The 21628-nt window shown below is 51.3% G+C and overlaps 11 protein-coding genes across 11 annotated transcripts; 5 read left to right on the top strand and 6 right to left on the bottom strand.

The window, feature by feature from the left end:
• Positions 1-507: 507 nt before the first annotated feature.
• On the top strand, positions 508-772 carry P152DRAFT_388823 (uncharacterized protein; the record flags this gene model as incomplete). The annotated part of the gene is made up of 2 exons (XM_033675949.1): positions 508-625; positions 684-772. Coding segments are annotated over 2 exons (207 nt in total), but the record flags the coding sequence as incomplete, so codon positions are not given.
• A 528-nt stretch (positions 773-1300) lies between these two features.
• On the top strand, positions 1301-3558 carry P152DRAFT_389602 (uncharacterized protein; the record flags this gene model as incomplete). The annotated part of the gene is made up of 5 exons (XM_033675992.1): positions 1301-1990; positions 2046-2180; positions 2242-2366; positions 2441-2492; positions 2548-3558. 5 exons carry the CDS (start codon positions 1301-1303, stop codon positions 3556-3558), a joined length of 2013 nt encoding a protein of 670 aa, XP_033538044.1.
• A 128-nt stretch (positions 3559-3686) lies between these two features.
• P152DRAFT_122356 (fumarylacetoacetate hydrolase family protein) lies at positions 3687-5666 on the bottom strand. Its single transcript, XM_033673715.1, has 3 exons — positions 5088-5666; positions 4487-5030; positions 3687-4377 (listed from the first exon to the last, which is right to left on the bottom strand). Exons 1-3 carry the CDS (start codon positions 5280-5282, stop codon positions 3815-3817), a joined length of 1302 nt encoding a protein of 433 aa, XP_033538043.1. The 5' UTR covers positions 5283-5666; the 3' UTR covers positions 3687-3814.
• Positions 5667-5719: 53 nt separating this feature from the next.
• P152DRAFT_446070 (uncharacterized protein) lies at positions 5720-6156 on the bottom strand (the record flags this gene model as incomplete). Its single annotated transcript, XM_033677896.1, has 2 exons — positions 5720-5800; positions 5863-6156. 2 exons carry the CDS (start codon positions 6154-6156, stop codon positions 5720-5722), a joined length of 375 nt encoding a protein of 124 aa, XP_033538042.1.
• A 2841-nt stretch (positions 6157-8997) lies between these two features.
• On the bottom strand, positions 8998-10836 carry P152DRAFT_478956 (uncharacterized protein; the record flags this gene model as incomplete). The annotated part of the gene is made up of 3 exons (XM_033681687.1): positions 8998-9654; positions 9709-10295; positions 10410-10836. 3 exons carry the CDS (start codon positions 10834-10836, stop codon positions 8998-9000), a joined length of 1671 nt encoding a protein of 556 aa, XP_033538041.1.
• Positions 10837-11156: 320 nt separating this feature from the next.
• On the top strand, positions 11157-12012 carry P152DRAFT_454678 (ribosomal protein S7e). The gene is made up of 2 exons (XM_033678636.1): positions 11157-11562; positions 11618-12012. The coding sequence occupies exons 1-2, from the start codon at positions 11315-11317 to the stop codon at positions 11982-11984; spliced, it is 615 nt and encodes a 204-aa protein (XP_033538040.1). The 5' UTR covers positions 11157-11314; the 3' UTR covers positions 11985-12012.
• Positions 11832-13342, bottom strand: P152DRAFT_454677 (glutathione S-transferase protein-like protein). Its single transcript, XM_033678635.1, has 3 exons — positions 12665-13342; positions 12439-12613; positions 11832-12378 (listed from the first exon to the last, which is right to left on the bottom strand). The coding sequence occupies exons 1-3, from the start codon at positions 13119-13121 to the stop codon at positions 12198-12200; spliced, it is 813 nt and encodes a 270-aa protein (XP_033538039.1). The 5' UTR covers positions 13122-13342; the 3' UTR covers positions 11832-12197.
• Positions 13343-13357: 15 nt separating this feature from the next.
• P152DRAFT_454676 (uncharacterized protein) lies at positions 13358-14349 on the top strand. Its single transcript, XM_033678634.1, has 4 exons — positions 13358-13678; positions 13734-13960; positions 14017-14157; positions 14209-14349. The coding sequence occupies exons 1-3, from the start codon at positions 13501-13503 to the stop codon at positions 14044-14046; spliced, it is 435 nt and encodes a 144-aa protein (XP_033538038.1). The 5' UTR covers positions 13358-13500; the 3' UTR covers positions 14047-14157; positions 14209-14349.
• On the bottom strand, positions 14018-17273 carry P152DRAFT_454675 (DUF1620-domain-containing protein). Its single transcript, XM_033678633.1, has 3 exons — positions 16527-17273; positions 14211-16479; positions 14018-14159 (listed from the first exon to the last, which is right to left on the bottom strand). Exons 1-3 carry the CDS (start codon positions 17096-17098, stop codon positions 14118-14120), a joined length of 2883 nt encoding a protein of 960 aa, XP_033538037.1. The 5' UTR covers positions 17099-17273; the 3' UTR covers positions 14018-14117.
• Positions 17274-17427: 154 nt separating this feature from the next.
• Positions 17428-19682, bottom strand: P152DRAFT_478951 (uncharacterized protein). The gene is made up of 2 exons (XM_033681686.1): positions 18902-19682; positions 17428-18843 (listed from the first exon to the last, which is right to left on the bottom strand). Exons 1-2 carry the CDS (start codon positions 19281-19283, stop codon positions 17498-17500), a joined length of 1728 nt encoding a protein of 575 aa, XP_033538036.1. The 5' UTR covers positions 19284-19682; the 3' UTR covers positions 17428-17497.
• Positions 19333-21433, top strand: P152DRAFT_428450 (nucleoside hydrolase). The gene is made up of 5 exons (XM_033677330.1): positions 19333-19730; positions 19797-19804; positions 19866-20070; positions 20127-20602; positions 20661-21433. The coding sequence occupies exons 1-5, from the start codon at positions 19628-19630 to the stop codon at positions 21216-21218; spliced, it is 1350 nt and encodes a 449-aa protein (XP_033538035.1). The 5' UTR covers positions 19333-19627; the 3' UTR covers positions 21219-21433.
• Positions 21434-21628: the final 195 nt, after the last annotated feature.

Below are 21628 nucleotides of genomic sequence, written 5' to 3'. Positions count from 1 at the left end.
CGCCATTGAGTCCCAAATTTCTCAAGAAATACGTCAAAGTCGTACCCTACAGGATGGGGCTACGCCGCGTCGAAGGCGATGTGGACGCTGTCGTGAGGTAGGACATCGTATTGAAACATGTCCTCTAGGTCGGCAAGATACTGTATAATAGACTGGATATTATAAATAATTGATTTTATTTGGCGTTGTAGAGAAATCTGTACTTGAAGTGGTTTGGTATAGGTTGAGGTGGCGGCTCGCTTGTAATGGCGGCTCGCTTGTGGAATACCATACTCTAATTACGTTAATTAAGTGATTGATTGATCTGTCCCAGTTAACTATGTTATGTATCCGCGTCTCCCCCCACATCTCCGCGCTCCCCCCGCCTCCACTTCTCCGCACCTTCCCCGTCGCTCGCATTTGCAGAACCCGATATGATGGTACTCGCCTCCACATTTCGCTTCAACTTCCCCGGATTCTTCGCCGGTGCTTCGTGGAGACGAGGACACTCCGGGGTGACACCACATCATGCCTACATCAGCCGATCAGAGGGGTGTGGGTACTCCAGCGCAGGCACTGTTCCAGTGTGCTGAATGCAAACGGACATACACGAGGCTCGATCACCTCTCTCGCCATGTCCGCTCGCGTCAGTAAAATCGGGATTTATTGCTACTGCTGCTCGCGCTAACCCATGTCGTCTGCAGATACGAAGGAGAAACCATTCGTCTGTGACACGTGCCTTAAGCCATTCGCAAGGGCCGATCTAATGAAGCGGCATGCTGCTGGTCATAGCGAAGCTGCCCTTGCCGGCAGGCGCCCTAAAAGGCTTCGTACGAGCCGCATCTCCGAAGCGTGTGAGGAGTGCGCAGAGCTGCACCTGAAGTGCGAAGAGGTGAAGCCGTGCAAGCGTTGCCAAAAGAAGGGCGTCAACTGTCGATTCGCATCGTCCTGTACCGTGTCTCGCAACCCTGGCACGGTGAACGGGGTCAGAGATACTGGGCAGCGGCCTACGCAAACGCAAGTCTTACCCAATATCCCCAGCGATGGATCTGAACCGTCCGGACCACAGCAACTGGCGCCGGTCTACGATTACGACCCACCCCGAAGCGTGACTGAGAATGAAACGGATCGAGACGGCCAACACGTCCTTCCGGTAGGAGAGGATGGCATTCTTGGTCTTCAGGTGAACGTGCTTGGGGTGCAGATTGATGGCGGATGGGCGCCAGCGACCGCACCCGCGGCGGATGAAGGGGAGTCGATCAGAATGTCAAATGAACTCCTAAATATGCTAGAAGCCACTAACGAGCCCTCCTATCGACCTATGAATGGCGTAGCCGTCCCAGGAACGTGGACGCCAAGAGGAGTGACGAATTTTGGGCTCGACACTGATCTTGAGTTCAATGAAGCGGACTTTAGCTTTCTGGAGACATACAATCAATCCGCGCCGTTTGAACCGTTTGACTGCCGGTCCGCAAGTGACAGAGGGCTACTGCCCGATGCCTGCGAAGCCAGAGCGGTTCCGTCATATCGAGGAGTCGCTCTCGGTGCAGAGGCGTTCCGAAAGTCCGTCTGGAGATTCACGCCTGTATCGAAGGACTGTGCTACATCCGAACAAGAAAATATCTCGCTCCCTCTCCGGGATGCGTACGACTCTCCCGAATCGCATATCGGAGCAGACCGTAGAGCGACAGCCGAGAGACTCTCTCAGGCATCCCGAGACGCCATCCTCGCCATGGTGTTGCAGGCGTCGAAGCCGGAAAGCCGTCGCCGCCTGACAATGTCCTTCCCGTCGACTGAGTTGCTCGATACGTTACTGCAGTACTACTTAACGTGTCCGTTTTCAACTGCGTCGAGCTGGTTGCACTTTCCCAGTTTTGACCCCAACAAGGTCGAATGTCCTGAGTTGCTTACCGGCATGATCGCTACCGGCGCGGCTCTCGCCCCGGACTCTGCTCTGAATAAACTAGGGTTTGCCCTTCAGGAGGTATTACGGACCACACTTTCAGTTGTAGTGAGCAACCTGATACCTAACAATGGTCCACGATGATGAACTTACGGTGCGTTAGTTCGAGGAGGACAACACTCGCGTCAGAAACCTCCAGCTTTGGCAGACGTTTTTGCTGGTATTGCAAGTCGGTCTATGGAGTGGTAACAGCCGTAAAATCGAGATAGCTGAAAGCTTCCTGCAGCCGCTGGTCACGGTAAGTGTTCTCCATGACGAGGGAAGCTCAAGATTAGCATCCCGCATACTCACACCCATAGATGGTCCGTCGGAGTGGAAGCTTCAGGAGGTCTAGTTACGCGCCCATAGTAGTTCAGCCCGACGACGATGAGAAAATTCTTGCCCAACGTTGGAAGGATTGGGTTCGACAGGAATCGTACAAAAGGTAATTCTCTCCCCACGGTGAAGACTTGCCGGCTTTCCTCGAATTTATAGATGTAAAAAATCTAACGGATTCAGATTTGTGTATCATCTTTTTCAGCACGATACCCAGGTGTCCATGTGTCTGATGGTTAAGTGAGTGGCCGCTAATGACACCATCATCCTCCAAATGAAATCCTGACCAGTTCTTCAGCCCACTTATCTCGTACGCAGAGATGCATCTGCCTCTGCCAGAGTCTCGAGAGCTCTGGCTTGCCGAGTCAGCTGAAGCCTGGAAATATGCCCTAATGCGTGTGACGCGCCATATATACTCCGACAGACACATATCCCTTGTCGAGGGCATCAAACAAATTGACTGTTTCTCAATACTAGGCCCTGTTATCGACCGACATGAGTCCCGAAAAGCGCTCCTATACGGCTTGTGGCGACTGGTATGGGAGTATCGTCAATTCAGTTCGCTGATCAAGGTCAACACCAACCACTACGGCCTGATCATGTCCTCCCGATTCCAAGAGCTTCATCAGTCGCTGCAGAACTTTCGCATCTGTTGCGATGAACCACTGGCGCCCACTGTGGACTCCAAATGGATCACATTGACCCTTGAACTAGTTTTCATGCATCTGCACATGTCCATGGAAGATGTCCAGGTGTTCGCCGGTTTGGAAGGTGAGGCAGACGCGAAACGCATCTACCCTTCCCTATGCTCGTGGTTTAACACTTCCGCTGCGCGCCAAGCGATCTGGCACGCGGGCCAAGTTGTCCGTGTAGCCAAGTTACAGGCATCCAGGCACCTGCGGGGGTTCTACTCGGTTGCTTTATATCACTCGACCCTTGCATTCTGGGCATACGGCGTTATATTGCAGTCTCGAGATCGCGTGGAACCCTTGTCAACCGAGCCCGACAGTCAGCCTACGCACTCAGATCCGGTTGTCTGGCTCGACGGACCGGAAAATGTTGATGTTAAACGATTCGTTTCACTCAACCGAGGGTCACCGGCTCTACAAGATCCCCAAGCTCACGGCGGCGTGGCACTTATTTCCATCCCGCCTGCAGTAATGGACATTGTTATCAAGACTTTGCAAGACAATCATGATCACGACGGGACCAGTTCGAACGGCTCGAGACCACCACTAATTGAGAATTTGGTGCAACTGTTGCGTGGATTGCAATCGGGATCAAGGGCTGCGGCAAGTTAATGTGAGCATTGCTCTGGCTCCCTACCTCTCAAACATTTCACGAGAGGATGGTCGGTTTTAGACATACTCAGTGGGCGGTTACATTACTGCAAACGCTTTCAAACTTTGGCACATCAATGGAAGGAGGAACTTGGGAAACAAGAGTGTGCGGGAACCCCCCTGCTTTATCAAAACTTGACTGAATACCATTGAGGCTGCCGAATGTTGAAAGCTATGCCAAAGCGCACTGTTAAATCGAACGGTGGCACCTATCACATTATGGCCAGGGTCTTGCCGGACACAACTGGCCAATACACTCTCCGAATCCAACTCCTGCTACGCCTTTGGTAGACGAGGCAGCGCCAGTCAGTCTCACAACATCGCCATCCTCCAAGTATACTCTGGTACTACCATCGGTCAGGGTCAGCGGTTGCTTTCCGCCCCTGGTCGCCTCCATCAGACAGCCGCGCTGCGAGTCTGCCGCTCCTGACACGGTGCCGCACGCAACGACATCGCCAGTTCTCAGTCCGCTGCCGCCGACCGCTTGATGGGCAAGAATGTGGCGGAAGGTCCAGTACAGCGTCTGCAGTGCTGTCGTGCAGACGGTAGTGGAAGAAGCATGATCCGACCCATGCAAGATCTCCACAGTCAGGTCAACGGTGTACGTACAACTGTGTGGGTCATCCAAGTAGCTCGGCACAGTTCTTTGGGGAGAATCGAGGGCCATTTTGAACGGCTCCAGAGCCTCCAAAGTGATAATCCATGGCGAAATTGATGTACCGAAGCTCTTTCCGTTGTTTGGACCCAATCCGGTCATCTCGTGTGCTTGGATATCTCGGGCTGAGACCGATATCCGCCAAATGGGCTCACATTAGTATATTCTGTTACGACATGCGCGATGTTTCCACACGGGAAGAAGGCCTTGACAGCCTGTGAAATATGCACTTACCGCTCCAGTCATTCAACAGAACTAGTCCAAAGATATGCTTGTCTGCATCGGCCGCGTGGAGCCGTTCCCCCCTCGATAGCCGCCTCCCAATCACTGCCGCTACCTCCAACTCATAGTCGACTTTCTGCGATGGATTGAACATAAGTCGCGCCGCATTTCCACCCCCCGCCGCAGCTCCCGTATTCTGGTCTCTCGGGGCATACTGTCCGTACGGCCGCTCAATCGGCGTTCCGGACACGACGATGCTTCCCGCTCGGCCACCGTAGCCCACGGGGAAATTGTAAAAGGACGGTGGTGTTGCCCGTCGGCCAGAAATGATTTCCGACATATTCAACATGTGGTTCTCCGACGCCGAATAGTCGGTAAAGTCGCCAACGGCCACTGGCAAGTGAAGCTGCACTTCTGAGATGGGGGCGGCGCTTTCCTTCGGGAGCCGCGCCAGAAGTTCTTCCGTCGATGCGGCCATGGATATGATAGATTGGAGAGCAGCGCGGACCGAGCGAGAAATAGATTTTGGCAATGCAGCGAAGTCATTGAGGGCTGGCTGGGGCGCGGTTAGAACTATACACTACATTGACTAGACAGAAAGCGATGCACCCACCTTTGAAAAGACTTCCTCAAGGTTACCCGCTATATTGTCGAACATGCCGGATCTGGCCAGAGGGGCGAGGAAGATAACTGTATCATTGATTCGTGTCGCGCATGTTGGCTGCCGATGTGTGGGAGACGAGGCCACACCAAATGGTATGTTGTTCGGCCCAAAGTGCTCCGGGAAGGTCTCTGAAAGTCCGAGCATGATTGCTTGCGTACTTCAATCGTCCCTTTCCATGGACAATTCTTGGTCATGACGGTGCTGAAGATGCTGGTCACTTGTTTATTAAATAGGCAGCACCTCCGCTGGCGGACAGCCAGTCTGTGCATGGCTGAAATGAGTTGGTCACCCATTTTCCCCGCATATCCGGACAAAGACCTCTGCTCGGGAAAGGTAGAACATAGTGGTTTCGGTTTGGTGCCTAATATCGCGAGACTCATTCTGAATAGGTGCTGACATGGGATCGCAGATCTGAGTATTGATCAACTTCTCTCCTTATAAAGATATGTTCACGCCAAGGTGGCATGGCTGATGGAGAAAGATTTGCATCAGTTGGGCTTGTTTTTAGGAAATTCTATAACTTTAAATGCCAATAGTACGAAATATATATCCATCCTATACACTTCAGCGAGAGGATCTAACTACCATTCGCCGCCAATCTTGTACCTAAAAAGCGAATCATTCCACTTCCCCCCCGTTGCTCTCCAGAGATGTGCCAAGTTCTGCTCATGGAAGACAGTCAGCCAAATCACGCGATCAATGACTTCCTTGGAGATAGACTTACCGAATTCAGCCAAACACCGTGCAGCATGACGTTGACGAAGGCCTGTTCCCCTACGTTCTGGTACACAGTTCGCTGCGATCGGTGCTCGAGCGACCGATTAAGCGGGCGGTAAGGCGGAACGCGGCGGTAATCGCTTCGCCACGTTGGAGTGTGGGCCTCAAACACGACAGGAGGGGTCAACGACGGAGCAGATTGTGGAGTGGTGAGGGGGGCGCGGGACCTATGGACCTCGTGGTCGCGGAGCAGGGTCATGAGGGTGGCAGCAGCCGGCTCGATGGCGGTGGTGCTAGACATGGTGAGGAAACGGTACAGTTACGAGCGTAGGATTTGCTGGGACAGTGGATGCGATTTCATAAGGGGTGCATGCCGGATCCAGGTATTTCACAGTGGGCAACTCGTCGGGATGTGGGGAGCGCTCGGGACCTGGGGCTTGCAAGTACAAGGGCTCTGGATGGCTCAGCTTCTACTACCGTACCAGGAACCGGTGTTGCATACAATCCTCGAATTCTCCCCATATAGTCAAGATTCAATGTTCAACAATGACTCTCATGCAGTCGATCGTTCATATGACAGCGAGGCACCAACAAGTTGCCAATTCCAGAAGGCGTGTATAATTACGGACGGACAGGGGATCGAAACGTTCAGAACAACCAAGTCCAGTCCTCTCTTTGATGGAAGGGCCCAAGCCAACGTTTGGGACTCCAACCCATCATCACGAACGAGTAACAGGTAGAAACAAAAGCAACGAAAGAAACGAAAGTGTAGGCCGGGTGGGTTGAACGGACACAATGCGATATCACGGAAATCTGATCCCCAAAGTGGCTAGACCGAAACTTTAGTGGAGACTTCAGGACCACCCTCTGACTGATCCAGGCCTGTGGTTCGCTCCTACTCCATACTACGAATGTCTCCAACCTTTTTATATACGAGCCGAGTGATACGCCCTTCCGTCAGTCTTCCCATTGCTGCCAAATGCCAATATCGAACTTGATGATAGCCATCCGAGCCTCTCATCAAGGTAAAGGGAGTGATGCGCTTTGACAAAACGCAAGTATCCAAACTTCAGTTGGGATGAAGCAGCTTGGGTTTCTCAAGGCTAACACAACTATGCCAAATGCCAATGCTTCTTCTTATCTTGTCCCACCCGTCGACTCTTCGTACGAAGTCACAATCCATAGCCACAAAAAACTCCTCTTAAACCATGTGGAAGAGGACAGTGTCCGAAACGATCGACCTGTGGTGTTACGTTGCGGAACAGGATGTGCCGTTCACCGCTTGCGAAGATATGACCAGTCCAAATCACAGCGTCAAGGTCACCTACTTATAATCTACCCAAGTCAAGGCAAACTTTGGACAGATTGGATGTAGGAACCCTTAGGTTGTGATCACTTCAATCCCTAAGAGCCAGGGCACCATTATTGACTCTGGCTAGAAACGGTTGAGATCTCGATCTCGATGAAGATCAGAGCTTTGGAGTGACGCCTTTTTAGTCTACATATAGGACAGTTGTTCCGCACCTACCACTCTGTTCTCCTACCGTTTCAAGTCGATCTTTAAGTTTCCTACGTCCAAGACCGATATGTTAGCGGGAGGCGGGCGGAAATACACTCTCTGTACGAGCTAAGAACACTCCGTATGATGATGGAACGAAATTTTCGAATGAGCACTCGAATCTATGCTGTCACTATTGGTAACGGAATAGAGGTTGGGAAATTCTAGACTTTGGGGTGGACTTGATTTGTTCCTTGACATGCGTTAGAATTGGGCAATCTCACTAAACCCGATGATAGTTAATGAAATGAACTTGTCTTATTGACCAGTCGAATGCCGGATCTGAATCCGCAGTCCATGCATGTGGAGAACCGAGAAACCAACTTCGGCCTAATGTTTACCTTGCTAAATTGCAGACGCACTGCAAGGCAATACCTATATTTCCTCCGTTTTGGTTACTCGGGGGGACCCGAATCCTCCAGACTCCAAAAGGTGCTATGGCTGCATAAACACCAAGTTACCAAGTAGGTAATTTATCTGGATCATAGGAGCCAACATCATCCTAAAGCGTACTCCTACCCTCAATGTAATGCTTGGTCGGTGTTAAATTCGAATTTCGTACCGGCATGAATGCAGGTATCTTCGCTTTAACTAATAATAGTCTAAACAGGACAGTGCGATCCTCCACGTCTATCACATACTTCTTCATCCCCTCCGTCAGGGTTCCTTTGGTCCTTCTAGTTTTATGCGTTGATTCACGAGGCGAAGAACCAGAACATGCATTTTTCTGACTATCTGTTCTTTACTCCTTCATGGACTATCTTTCATGACTTTCTAGTGTTCTATTGCCTGCGATTTGCTATAAGATATCATATTTCAAAACAAGCCGACAAATCACCATCGATATTGCGTTTGTTGGCTGGGGTAACTAGCACAACTTGTCGAACATTATACTATCTACCCTTCTTCTAGATTCCTAGTAGGGGCGTCCCTTTTGGGGATTTGGCTTAGTTGGGTGGATTCATCACATCTCTATCTATATCATTGTCTTACGCCCTTCTCCTTGCGAAAACGCGACCAAAGCCGGCTTGGACCGAGTCAATTAGAGTTACTCTGGCGAATGTATTCTCAGTGGTTGCTCTCCTGGCAGGCACTCAATTGCGAGATTTGTTCGGCATCAGTCTCCTATTTGTAGCGGATTACATTCATCGCCGAGTTGTCCGAATAGGTGACCTGTCTCGAACGCTAGTGAGTCAACCTTCCCAAACTTATAAACAGATATACTTATGGAAGGTGAGCCGAATTGGTCAAATGTTTGCAGAGCTTACAGCTATTGTTATAATCCTAGCAACACTCGCAATTCTAATCTTTGGCATTGCGTATCCTGTCAAAGAAGGTGATGATAGAGTGGCTTGATTGAGTGCTGAATCTGTGGGGTATACCCACGAATATAAGTACACTGGTCGATCTGGCGGTTTAGCAGTTACGTGACTACTGATAGACTCCCACCAAGATGACATACACCACGTTTAAATGGGCAAGCCGGTAATTGCGACCCCCTTTGATGAATGCTGGAGGAAGATAGAAAAGGTTGAGGGTCATCAGTGTCTCCGTTCAAATACAAATATACGGTAATAATTACTTCTAGATTGCCACTCCATTGATAACATCTGCTTCTTCCAGCCATTCCTCAGCAAGCGCAAGCGAAACAAGGTCCCCAGCTGAATGTAAGCCGCTCTTCCTAAAATTTCGTGGATGCAAAAGATTAGAGACTTTTTCCAATGACTGTGAAAGAGAATAACGACTTTGTTGGATTTCAACCATGTTATCCGTGTCGAACTGCGATGATGCGATGTCTTCTGTAGCAGCAATAGTCTCCAAATGTCTCAGCAGCTCATGCAAAATAAAATGCAGCCACACAATATTTGACTGTGGATGATATCCACGCCACGTCCGGCCTGACCGCATTGCGTCCCTTCTTCTCTTCTTGAAATTCGCCAACGGGTCGTCAAGGAACACTGCACCGCGCATGTATCGGTATATCTCATATTGATACTCTTCGGTGCTGTCCGCCTCAAACAGGTAAGAGTCTTTGTCGAGATCCAGATATGCCACGCGTGGCTCCTCGTCTAGATCTTGTGGGTCTGACAATTCCGCCCGGGACAATGTGTAGTCGATGACTGTGACACGTAAGGCTGTGAAGCCGAGTTTTTGATTCCGCAACCGTATTCGTTGAGAGGCGTCATCCACACTTTGGCATGTGGGTAGGACACAGATATTGCCTAGGTGAAAGTCGCGATGCTTTGGAGAAGAATGTTAGCATTGTAGATGGCCCAATAATGAACAAGACCTTACCTCAAATCTGGCAGCTTCCTCACCTTTGGCGAGAGTAAGCGTGGCGCCCCAGAATACATCCCAAACGGACCAAATATCATCCAGTTTGGCATGCTCAAGGTCCGTTCCAGCATCTTGCATTTCGATGACTGCCCACAGTTGGTTCTCCCAGTAACTGGTCTTGCGGCTCGGGTCAGGGAATAGCGACTTTTGACCCTTCGGCCGTGCCTTATTAAACGCTTTCCAGGCTTTGATAATTGGGGCAGGGGGTCGACCTTGCAAGACGCGAATATCCCGAAAGTTCGTGAATCCGGGAATGTCAGTCATCCTCTGGAGCAGGCGGACTTCGGATGCGACATTTTCAATGTCGCTCATGATTTCAATATTGGACGGTTCTCCCTCGTACGGCGGCAGTTTCAGGGGTAGAATCTTTAGCACACTCTCATCGGCAGCGGTAAATCCCGGGAGGGATGATTTCAACGCCAGCCGGTATACTTCTCCGTACGATGCCTCTGCAATCTTCGCGATGTTGAAATGCTTTTCCAAAGTTTCCGCATACGTTGCGTAGTCAGTAGGTCCTTGACGTGCAACGGGGTCGCTGCAAAGGTCTAACAAAGGCGATAGATAAGATTTTTCGGCACATTCCACTGTCTTGGGTTGTCGTTTTCTTCGCGAACGGGGCCTCGATTCCGCTGAGGCAGGCACTTTTTGCTGACACTCACATCGCGAGTGCAAAGATTGAGATCGAGATCGGTTCGAATCGGCATCTTCAACGTCCACACTCGATTCCCCTGAGGTAGTGTTCAAGGTGGACGGGATCTCTAGGGCCTTCTTTGTATCGACTTCTCGCACCTTCGACACCGTTGGTTTGATTTCGTCCTGCGCATGTTTCTCGACGTCTTTGAGCTTTGTATTTCCGTTGATTGCCTTCAGGGGTTTCCGCCCAACGTTTATTCCACCTTCGGTTGTAGAGTCCACCGGATTATCCAATCCCAACCGTCCAAGCTTTTCAACAAGGTCCTCTGCCCCCTCGTCGGTCGTGTTGGTTTCAGTCGTCTTCAATGTCGGCTTTGCGGGACTCGTTCTTGCAAACCACGAAAACGACTGGGTAGCATTCCGGCGACGCCCATAAACTTGTCGTGGAGGCATTTTGTGAAGTCTTGGGGAATCCAAGCAATAGAAACAGCTTCGTGGATGAATATTCGTTGACATGGTAAGGATCTCAGTGATATTGATGCCTTACTGTGTTGTCAGGGACAACCAGGCCACAAGGCACCAACGACCAAGTCAAAAGCGTGAGGCAGCGAAATATTTATACCCGCCAAGACTCCAATCCCAAATAGGACTAGTTCACACCACTCGCTAACTTTCCTCCCACAACTTCAAATCTCCAACTTCATCCATCTTGAGAACCGCACATCGAAGTCGAAGCACGGAAATCGTCACCATGTCGTCCGCCGCACTCAACAAGATCGCGCCGAACAGCCCCTCGAGGGCCAGCCCCTCCGAGGTCGAGACGACCATCGCCAATGCTCTCTACGATCTGGAGTCCAACATCCCCGACATGAAGAGCGCCCTGAGGCCTCTTCAATTCGTGTCGGCACGCGAGGTAAGATAGCCCAATACCATGACAGCGTCATGTCCACATCCGAATATATACATTTCCCTCATCCGGACCATCGCAATCGGTAGATGCTATTGCATCTTCCCGTTTGGAGAATCCTATGATGAAAAATACGAAGAGGCGGTGGGCACTGGGCAGCAACAGAAGGCTGACACCAGGAATCTTCAGATCGAGGTTGGACACGGCAAGAAAGCCATCGTCATCTTTGTCCCCGTTCCCATTCTCGGGCTGTGGCACAAGTCTCAACAGCGGTAAGTATTGACATCCCTGATCTCTACGCCTAGCAATTTGCTCATATCGTCTTAGCTTGACTCGGGAGCTCGAGAAGAAGTTCTCCGACCGCCACGTCCTCATCATTGCGTCGCGTCGCATCCTCCCGCGCCCGAAGCGCTCCAACCGCTCGCGCACTGCCCTCAAGCAGCAGCGACCGCGATCACGAACCCTGACGGCGGTTCACGACGCCATCCTGACGGACCTCGTCTACCCCGTTGAGATCGTCGGCAAGCGCGTCCGAACCCGAGAGGACGGAAGCAAGCTCCTGAAGGTGGTTCTCGATGAGAAGGAGCGTGGTGGCGTTGATTACAGGCTCGATACCTACTCCGAGGTCTACAAGCGATTGACCGGCAAGGGTGTCAACTTCGAGTTCCCTCAGTCTGTGGCTAGCGATTATTAGGCCGTTACTTCATAACATGGTCGGCGTCATGGACGAGATGGGTATTCCTCGATGATTAGAGCGAGGCATTGTGTCTATCAAAAAGCAATTCAATTGCGATTTCACGTTGACCATTAATGTCATTGTGCCATTGAAACTTGACTCCACGGAAGGATTATATCTTCCCCTACGCCAGAATACCGTTTTGCGGTCATGCTTCACCGTTAGGAACTCTTACTGCTGATCCAACTCGGGGTAATGCCTAAAAATGCCATCGGAATACGACAGCCTCCGGTCGCTCGCAAGATATTGCTTGATGCCCTTCTCTTCTTGGATGCCTGGGTAAAACGTCTCAAAGAGAAGAGGATAATCCTTCTTCCGCGCTTCCACTTCCTTCGGGAAAGCATAGGATACACTGCGCGAGACATCCATCAGCCTATCTTGCGTTTACGATGAGAGCGGACGATCGACTTACCCGTTCACTACTTGCCAGACGGTTGTGTCCGCATATGTGAGCTTGCTACCAACCAGATATTTGCCCTTCGCTTCGCTCTCATTGCTCTTCAAGACTCTCTCGAAGTATCCAAAGAACTTCGGAATGCGCGAGGCTCGGAAGTCCTCCGCCTTCTTCAATGCCTCCTCCTTTTGCTCTGTAATCGATTAGTATATAGAACCAATGTCTCCGCTACGTGGACGTGTACCAGCGTAATACTTCACCACAGACACCGGATGATGTGTGTCATGGCACTCATCACAGAGATCCAATGCCGTCAGGGCCACTTGACTAACATGATACTTATCCCCTTCCTCCTCCCCGATTAATCCCAACCGCTCCCCCAAATACGCCAGAATATTCGGCGTCTGGTGAATCAGCAGGTCCTTGCCCTCACCCTTCCCATCAACGATCTTCAGCGCTGGCGGCGCGAAAATGGGCGGGTTGCCCACATCGTCACCGACGTGCTTGTCGGAGATGAGGGACAGGACGGGTTTCACGCCCGCGGACGAGGCGTTACTGACGTCCAGGTAGGCGGTTCCGGCGGCTTCGAATGCGAGGCGGACGAATTCGCCGCGTCCGGGTATGTCAGGCCAATAGATGAGATGGTAAATGGGGGTGTGGCTGCTGCCGGAAGACAGCTTCTGCCGCTTGGATTCCGACATGGTTGGTGTATTCGTATGGTAGATTCTGGGAAATCCGCTTGCTAGAATAGGATGTCGGCTCTGGAGTCGGAGCGTTAATTGAATGGAATTCGTGGTAGCTGAGCGGAACAAGTGGAATTGGGTTGACGTGGGAGATATGAGTCCAGGATGACGGAGCTTTACGAATGAGATGCGATGGTGGGGTGAGACGAGTGCAACGGATCCATCATTATCCTATGTCCTCTAACTCCGCATTACGATGATCAGCTTGTAGGCGAGGGTTCCGACTCCAACCGCCCCCGCATTAATAGAAATGGACACCATCTTGCCTTGAAACGTAGATACGGTATTGGAATACATCGAATGGGTCATCTAACCCGTTGAGTGCGTATCTTGGTCAATGGCGCTGTCATACAAAATAGAATGTGCTCCGGTGTCATTCGACGAGAGCTTTCAAGCATTCTTCGAAAACTTCTATCGGATATCAGACGACCCTACTGCGAACAACGAGTATGTTAAGCAGTTCACGGAGAACGCTACTTTGATCATGGCATCGAAGAGGCTCACTGGAAGCTCAGGTACGGGGAGAGTGACCTGCTCCATCGTCCATACGTTAACCGCAAATCAAAACAGAGATCCAGACCTTCAGACAGGGAATGTGGGAGAAGATAGGTTCGCGGCACCATAAAGCGGCAAAACTTTTCCCGTACGGGTCCAATGCATCGGAGGCGATGCTATATGGCACGGTTGATTACGTGCTGAAGGACGGGCAAGAGATCAACGGCGTTGAATGGGCCGCTCGAGCGCACCTGGTCAAGGAAGGGGATGCGGTGAAAATGGACTTCTATCAGGTTTATTTGGTGAGCAGATAATGCCAAATTTTTGTTATACAACGCATGTTTGACTGTTGATATAGGATTCGGCGGCCCAAAAGCCTCCAAAGTAATCGGATGCCTCTCGCAAGTGTCTAGCATCGCATACTGTACATATTCTCGTCGACTAGAGCGTGGAGAATAATCAAGACATCTGCCACGGAGTATTAATCTGCTTGCGCCGAACCTATGAAACATGATCAGTAATTGCGCTCCCGAAACGATTCAACGGACTTACAAATGGTGCCACGCCCAACACACCCGCCCACAATCCCGCCACAGTAATCAGCATCTGGATCTTATCAAACCCTCCCCCAAGCATATCGAACGTCCCACTCGGCGCCGTAACCGTTCCAAACAGATCCAATCCCCACGCGAACACCAAGCTCGTGCTCTCCAACCCGCTAGGGCTGCTAATCACCTTCTTCAGGCCCCAGATCTCCCTCTTGTGGTTGATCGCCCAGGGCGGTGCCAGGTCGAAGACAGGAGCATACCTCGATAGCCCTTCCATTGCCTCCTGAGGTGTTGGGTCTCGTCCGACGGGTCGTCGGGCAGACAGAGCATTGGTAGGAAGCGAGTATAAGGTGGTCGGGTAGTCCGATGAGTGAGTGATGCCTAACAAAGAGCGCGTGGTGATGCCCTGAAGCGTCGAAGTCGTTGTGAGGTAGGAGAGGGGGTGCGGGATGAGATAACTTGCAGAGACAACGTGTGGGAGGGATAGGTCATTCTTTCCAACTGATGACACTTCATCCGACGCGCCAAGGGGGCCTCGGTCATCGGGGATCGATGACTCGTAGAATTCGGTGAACGTAAGACTGGATCCTTTAGCCGATGCTGCGGAGGACGAGGTGTTCAGAGTAAATGAGTAAGCGAGCCAGTTCTCCGAGAGAATAGCTGGGATCGGTTGAGATGTGTCAACACCAACATGGGTGGACGTGTGCAACACATTGGACGAAACGCCGTCCAGAACCGTGAATGTCGCTTTGCCAGATGCTTCGGACACGCTGGTGATCAGGACCAGATTGGGATTCAAATACTTGTAAAGGACTCTCCGATCTCCAAGAACCCTTCCGATGGATGCGACGGGGTCGTGTGCAGCTCGACTCGTGACCACGATGATGCGCTCGCCAGGCGGCGGCTGGAATGTCCACAGCTCTTGCCGTTCGATGCCATCTGGGCTTTGATAACCTTGAACCACATTGTTGATCTCCGAAAAATCGTAGTACACGGATAGTCGAGCCGGAGTCTCCGGCGTCGCAACCGCGACGCGGTTGACGAGTTGCTCCGGGGTAAGGGGCAGTCCAGTCGTTGCGTTGAATTCGAGGACCTTCTTCGACTGATAGCCTTGAACAGTAATCGTCCCCGCCACAGCTGTGTCGAGCTTCACTGGCGACCACTGCTCATTAGGATCCAGAGCTTTCAGGTTAATGTTCCACATCACCTTGCCTCCTTCCGCAAAGTCGAGTCCGAGAAGCCGGCCTTCTGTGGTTGCAATCGCAAGGATCTTGTCAAACCCATATCGTTTACCGCGCACGAGGATGCTCTCGCTTTTTTTAAAGAAGGATCCGAGGACCAGCTGTGGAAGCTGTTCGAGCCTTGCGGGCAAGGATTGTAGGTCATGTAGATGCCTCTTGGCACGGTGGAAAAAGCCCTTCACAACGTTTTCATGCCCCTCGACTTCTAGATTCAAGGCAAGGCTGAGATCTTCTGGGGGATCCACAAAGACCGCTTCATCCGCATATGCAAGTGCTTCCGGCCTGATCCAATCTTCCTCTCCATTCTTGACCAACTTCCAGTCGCCATCAGAGTAGAGCACAACGGAGCGCACGGCAAATGTATTGCCCGGCTTCGCCACAACCTCGGAGGATGCCTGGACCGCATGTGGCAGAACAAGCCTTTGGGTGGCTGGAACCACCGGCTTCTTCGGCCATCGAGAAAGGATACCATGCGATGCAGATGAGACGATGATGATCTCATCATCCGTAACTCTTGTAAAGTAAACATTTGCATCGATGGTGCTTACTGAGAAAGCGCCCGTACCAGAGAGTTTGGGAAGGTCGTATGCTTTCGTGACCTTGCCTTTCTTGACGTTGATATGGAAGACCTCCGCCCAATGGGTTTTACCGGTCTGATAATGCACAAGAAAATGTGGTAGCGCATTAGGCTGGTGAGGCGCATGTACGCTGACGTCTCGAATTTCCTCACCGGTCGGACTGTCGATGCTGAATGAACTGATCGATTTGCTGCCTAGAACGTTCACTTTCAAAGTCTTGGACGATGTATCAGCCCACACGATAACCGGCGCCGCAGAGTTTGCGCCGACGAAGATGTTTTCCGGATGGGAGATGTCGATTTCCGTGCTGAGCGTCTGCTTGTCGATGTTTCGGCCGGTCTGGGGATCGTAGGATGCAACCTTGACCTTGACGTTCCCTCCAATCAGGGTCGATGTGTATGACACGACAAAAATGGTGGTTAAGGAGGAGGATAACTGAAATGGGATGTCGCCGCTGCTATGACTTAGCAATGGAAATAGGACCCAATATAGATGCCATACCTCGTGTCCAGGCTTTCCCAGACAACCTCGCCTGTCTTCCCATTCAGTCGTTTAAGAATCGAAGTCTTCTCGTCCTGCACAAGCGCCAACACATCTTTCTCGGCTCCCTCTTTTCCTTCTTCAATCTGGAGAACTTCTACGTCTCTGACTTGGCCGGATTTGACATCATTCCTCCAGGCCTGCTTCCCATCCGCCGCGCTCCATGCCTCAACCTTGTGCCCGCTGCCCGAAACAACAACATCCTGCGCAGGGCCGGGTCGTAAAAAGGATTCAGTGGGCGAGCTAGAGTTATGCTCCAGCAGTTGCCTCCATACTGTGGAACCGTCCTTTGGGTTCACAGCAGCGATAACGTTCTTGTCGGTGACGGTGTAGAGAAGAGAGCCTTTGGAGCCGGAGTAAGGTGCTTGGAAGAAGGTAAGGTCGGGGTTTCGAGGGTATCCGATCAGAGAGAGGTGAAAATCGCTCTTGTAGGCTTCGTCCGCGAATACCGCCGATGCAGATGGTAAATTTCCTAGCAGGAGAGCCGGTAGCAGACACGATGTAGCTGCTGATAGCAGCCACCGAGGGGGCATTGCGATATCAAGATCCAGTGGGGAACCATATGCGACCTAGAATTCAAGGATGCATATTGGAAGGGATAAATGGATGGTGTGGTCAAAATTGATATCCAGGAACTATCCAGCTTAGCATTGTAGGCGAGGAGTTCCTATAATTCTCGTGTAAAGTTACAGTGAGCTGGTGTTGAACGACTTCGTGATTTGGCTGTGCAGGGGTCCTTAGACGCCTTTCAAGAGACGTGACGTGACGTGGGCGGAAGTTGCCGCTGCTACGTTCCTGGCAATCACCAAGTCTCCGTCCTTCGATATCAAACCATACCAGTAGTTGATGAAAAGTTTCATGTCTACATTCGTATCTATCGTTTAAAATCTATACGCTCTACGCACGTAGGCAATTTCCAGAACGTGGCTGCGTTACAAGCCGTAAAACTCAGCATGGAAGTCGACAGCGTAGCCGTTATCAACCCACTCGCTGACCTCCTGTCGCACATCCCTCACCATACCTTTTGGCCCACATACAATCACGCAAACTGTATTTGAAGCACCGGAGAACGAGGCGCTTACCACTACCCCCAGACTGGGCCTCCCCCTTCTCATCGTCACACCTCTCAAGCCTCCTGAGGGTGCCTCGCCAGGTAAGGAAGTCTCCATCTCCTGCAGCTCGACGTAGTCTCCGGATTCTTCTGAGACTGCAGCTTGGCCGCTTCTCTCGCCTGTCACGTACAGATCCGGGCCCTTCGAGTCGGTCAGGGCGTCGCCAAAAACGCATACTGCTTCTTCCATGCTTCTGACCGCCCACACGAAACGCGCTCTTGAGGGCGTCTCCGAACGTCGGATCATGCTTACCCACATGGGAACAGCATATGTACCACCCACTCCGCCCGCCACTATCAGCACCGAAGAATATTGCCGGAGTCGAGCGGGTTCCAAGTAACGGTGTGAACTTCCGTACGGTCCCTCCACACGAAATGGAATTGGCGCGGGAGACAGTTTCGATTTCTCGGCGAGTTGTTTTGTAGCTCCTTTCTGACAACGAGCAATGAGTGTCATCTGTCGAATAGATCCTCCCCCCGCATCCGAGGAAGAGATATTGCAGATTGTGAAAGGATTTTTGGATAGGTAGCCCGGAACCAGATTGAACCACCGTGAAGACTTCGAGGAGATATAGACATGCTGCCCTGGCTGCCACTCCCTCGACGACCCTTGTCCTTGCGAAACGGGACCTAGTGCCATCTCAACTCTGATCAAGCCAGTGGTACCAACGACGGAAACTGTTCCAGAAAGGTGAGAAGTTTCGGTCCATCGTAGCGCCACATTGAGCATGGATATTACGGCGCACTCAATGATGTAGATCTGAATGTGCACCACGTGGGAGTAGAGCACCAATAGGAGATATCCCCCTAGGATAACATGGATCCAATAGAAGGTCCTGTACGAGAGCATCCGAACGTAGCCCAGTGCGGAGAGCCCAATAACAGAAATCACAGCGATAGCCATAAGTCCAGAGAGGACATCGTCATCCTGGAGCCGTTTCTCCAGAACACCGGCCTGAACGAAGAAATTCAGATATAGACCAGCATGCGCCAAGAACATGGCCGATAGGATTCGCCCGAGGTATTGATGGATCCAATTCAGTTCCTCGTGAGATCGGTTGAAGATGAGAGCAAGGGGTGAGAATCTGCTCTTCATTACCAGCAGGTAATGGAGCGGAAGCTGAGATGCTCCAACGAGACCCAGCCGCTTCGTCATGTGGAGATAATCTGCAGAAACTCAGCCATTGTACATTAGGAAGAATCAGAGCACGGCCGGAGGTCATACCGTTTCCTGTTTCGCGGATGCTCAAATACAGTAGCCATACTGTCCACCATCCCGCGAGGATCCATTGTCCGCGCGTGCCCCAGCCTATAACGAATTCCCCAGAAAGCCACCATTCGAGTCTCCTAACAAGCAACCTCCATGAAGATACGCTCCAAGGGGACCTACTCCGCTGGAACTTCGCATGCGGAGAACTAGGTTCGGGTGTGTCCTCCTTACCCACTCCGGCAGGTCGCTTCGCTAGCCAGACTAAGTAGAGAAAGGTCTTGATAGCAACAATGGCCCCAATAGCAGACAGCTGAGCAATCAATGCGTTTTGATTCAGCAATATTCTTCTCTGAACCTTCTCTTCCTCGTTTAGGCTGACAAATCCAAACCAAAACATGGTTGCTGGGTGGGATTGCCTTGCGTGTTCTCAAAACCTGTAAACCGCTATGATCCGCACCGGATGAATCTAGGACGACGCATATATTCGCCGTAAATAAAGCGAAGCACAATCAGAGACCAACGTAAACCCGAGGAATAGCAAACGATGTAGACCGCATAAATGCAGGCTCCTTTAGCAGTTTAAGTCCACGGTTAGTCGACTCAAATTAGTAACAGGAGGGTATTGTCAGCAGCAACTCTGGGGAGCGGAAAGGATCCGAACACCGCTCGACACGGCGTTTCAATCTCTCCCTGGACTGCTACCCAAACTGACAGCTGTTCCGTACGATTCGATATCCGAAAATGTCGACCGATGCTTGGAAGAAGGCAGAGCAAGTGTTTCAGGGGCGTACGGAAGATGGGGATTCGATGCCTAAGATTCCGCTCTGGCTAGATTGTGACACCGGTACGTAAGGGCCACCCCGACACCACCGAAGCCAGATGCACTGACCTGGGGCATTCCTTTCGACAGGACATGATGTAATTACCCATGCCTCACCACTTGCATTATATTACCGTCAATTAACCTATATTCGGGCAGGATGCCTTTGCCATACTATTGGCGGCCCATTCTCCGGCAATTAAGCTGCTTGGGGTGAGCACCGTACATGGAAATGCCTCACTAGGACACACGACCGAGAATACTATCGCAGTGTTGGAAGCCATTGGAAAGCAGGATATTCCGGTTTGTGTTGGAGCAGCGAAGCCCTTCTGCAGAGATGCAGTGCACGCTGGTACCATTCACGGTGTGCGCTCGTCCATCGAATACTCATGGTCGCGACCAATTGCTAATTGATACCAGGTGAATCCGGCCTAGAAGGTTCCGAACTCCTGCCCAAACCGGTCACGAAACCATGGACGACCACGGAGACCATTCAGACCATGTACAAAAGACTAAAGGCGACTCCGAAGGGGACCGCGTACGTCGTAGCCACCGGAACGCTCACGAACGTCGCCCTGCTGTTCTCCGTCTATCCAGACATTGTCGACCACATCAAAGGCCTCAGCATCATGGGCGGCGCGATTGGAGGATTATTCACAAATGCGCCGATGGGCCGTATCAAAGAAGACCGAGTTCTGTTCACACGGGATGTGCATGAAGTGTTCGATGGAAGGCTCCCCGACGAGGAGGGAATGAGCCTCGAAGACGTCGTCCTCGACTTCCGACAGAAAGGCCTCCTGCACGACGGCGATAGCGTGAGCGACGAGAGAATACGATTATTGCTCGAGCAGGCTCGGAGGAGATTTGGCAATTGGACGGAGTACGCCGAGTTCAACGTAAGTTTGTGCCCTCGGTGCGGAGCTTTGTCGCAACCATTGCTAATGCTCAACCAAGATATACTGCGACCCTGAGAGCGCTGCATCCATATTCACGAACCCTAAGCTAGCCGCTAAAACGGACTTGATCACACTCGACCTCTCACACCAAGTCCTTGCTACGCCAAAGATCCTTGAATTGTTGCTCTACGGTAGAGGAGGTGATCCCTCGACTACGAAACCCTCGAACATGCGGATCATGTTCCACGAGCTCCTGACTTTCTTTGCCAACACCTACGAAACGGAATTCGGGATGAAGGAAGGTCCTCCTCTCCACGATCCGCTGGCCGTTGCAGTGGCATTGGCGCCATTTTTGTTTAACGACAACAAAGGGGAGCGGTTTTCGTTACACGTCGTCCGAGGGGAAGATAACGGAATCCAGATTGAGTCGTCAGAAGAGTTGGAGAGGCCGCGAGCACCCGCGAACGCCGAACAGTGTGGAAGAACGGTCATCCAGCCTGTCAAAGACGCGTCTGGCGTCCGCATCCCAAGGTCATGCGACGTGGAGACATTCTGGCTCATGCTTGAGCTTGCTCTTCAGTCTGCCGAAAAGGTTTCACCGTTGGGGTCATCTTGATACATATATGTTCACGATATAAATCATTTAAGAATTACGCTTTTCTCGGTATTCTTCGTATTTCGGTCATTGAAGTCTTCACACGCATTGTTTTGTTCATGCTTTCACTTGATTGTAGATATGAGAACCACTACAATCCATGCCAATCCCAAATGGCTGTAGATTAAAATAGCTGTATGTACCTAGAGCCTTGAGGTGATCATGGACTAGCGCACCCATCCGACCACTGACATGGAAATTGAGCCATGATATATATTGTGAAGCGCTGCTGCTTAGTTCTGCGCTTTATGACCGTGATACGAGATTGGTTTGTCCACTTGCAGTGGATTCAATTTTCTTCTCATACCCCATCCGCCTACTGCTTCAGTTGTGCATGTGCTACTTAAATAGCCGCGGGACAGCAGTGATTT

This window comes from Eremomyces bilateralis (genome assembly GCF_010015585.1).
Source record: "Eremomyces bilateralis CBS 781.70 unplaced genomic scaffold P152scaffold_2, whole genome shotgun sequence".
Lineage (NCBI taxonomy): Eukaryota > Fungi > Ascomycota > Dothideomycetes > Eremomycetales > Eremomycetaceae > Eremomyces > Eremomyces bilateralis.
Note: the sequence above shows the minus strand (reverse complement) of the source record. Positions and strands in the feature narration are given on the sequence as shown.

What these genes read in the sequence shown, in the direction of transcription:
- P152DRAFT_122356 (XM_033673715.1), bottom strand. Translation starts at nt 5,282, where the DNA reads ATGCTCGGACTTTCAGAGACCTTCCCGGAGCACTTTGGGCCGAACAAC. An exon ending in TTGAGGAAGTCTTTTCAAAG is followed by an intron (nt 5,031 to 5,087) that starts GTGGGTGCATCG and finishes ACCGCGCCCCAG; the next exon opens with CCAGCCCTCAATGACTTCGC. An exon ending in TCTGTTGAATGACTGGAGCG is followed by an intron (nt 4,378 to 4,486) that starts GTAAGTGCATAT and finishes TATCGGTCTCAG; the next exon opens with CCCGAGATATCCAAGCACAC.
- P152DRAFT_428450 (XM_033677330.1), top strand. Translation starts at nt 19,628, where the DNA reads ATGTCGACCGATGCTTGGAAGAAGGCAGAGCAAGTGTTTCAGGGGCGT. An exon ending in GCACGCTGGTACCATTCACG is followed by an intron (nt 20,071 to 20,126) that starts GTGTGCGCTCGT and finishes AATTGATACCAG; the next exon opens with GTGAATCCGGCCTAGAAGGT. An exon ending in CGGAGTACGCCGAGTTCAAC is followed by an intron (nt 20,603 to 20,660) that starts GTAAGTTTGTGC and finishes TGCTCAACCAAG; the next exon opens with ATATACTGCGACCCTGAGAG.
- P152DRAFT_454676 (XM_033678634.1), top strand. Translation starts at nt 13,501, where the DNA reads ATGGCGCTGTCATACAAAATAGAATGTGCTCCGGTGTCATTCGACGAG. An exon ending in GAGGCTCACTGGAAGCTCAG is followed by an intron (nt 13,679 to 13,733) that starts GTACGGGGAGAG and finishes AAATCAAAACAG; the next exon opens with AGATCCAGACCTTCAGACAG. An exon ending in ACTTCTATCAGGTTTATTTG is followed by an intron (nt 13,961 to 14,016) that starts GTGAGCAGATAA and finishes CTGTTGATATAG; the next exon opens with GATTCGGCGGCCCAAAAGCC.
- P152DRAFT_478951 (XM_033681686.1), bottom strand. Translation starts at nt 19,283, where the DNA reads ATGTTTTGGTTTGGATTTGTCAGCCTAAACGAGGAAGAGAAGGTTCAG. An exon ending in CATCCGCGAAACAGGAAACG is followed by an intron (nt 18,844 to 18,901) that starts GTATGACCTCCG and finishes GAGTTTCTGCAG; the next exon opens with ATTATCTCCACATGACGAAG.
- P152DRAFT_454678 (XM_033678636.1), top strand. Translation starts at nt 11,315, where the DNA reads ATGACAGCGTCATGTCCACATCCGAATATATACATTTCCCTCATCCGG. An exon ending in TGGCACAAGTCTCAACAGCG is followed by an intron (nt 11,563 to 11,617) that starts GTAAGTATTGAC and finishes ATATCGTCTTAG; the next exon opens with CTTGACTCGGGAGCTCGAGA.
- P152DRAFT_454675 (XM_033678633.1), bottom strand. Translation starts at nt 17,098, where the DNA reads ATGCCCCCTCGGTGGCTGCTATCAGCAGCTACATCGTGTCTGCTACCG. An exon ending in TGGGAAAGCCTGGACACGAG is followed by an intron (nt 16,480 to 16,526) that starts GTATGGCATCTA and finishes AAGTCATAGCAG; the next exon opens with CGGCGACATCCCATTTCAGT. An exon ending in TGTTGGGCGTGGCACCATTT is followed by an intron (nt 14,160 to 14,210) that starts GTAAGTCCGTTG and finishes CATGTTTCATAG; the next exon opens with GTTCGGCGCAAGCAGATTAA.
- P152DRAFT_454677 (XM_033678635.1), bottom strand. Translation starts at nt 13,121, where the DNA reads ATGTCGGAATCCAAGCGGCAGAAGCTGTCTTCCGGCAGCAGCCACACC. An exon ending in TGTGGTGAAGTATTACGCTG is followed by an intron (nt 12,614 to 12,664) that starts GTACACGTCCAC and finishes AATCGATTACAG; the next exon opens with AGCAAAAGGAGGAGGCATTG. An exon ending in GTCTGGCAAGTAGTGAACGG is followed by an intron (nt 12,379 to 12,438) that starts GTAAGTCGATCG and finishes TGTCTCGCGCAG; the next exon opens with TGTATCCTATGCTTTCCCGA.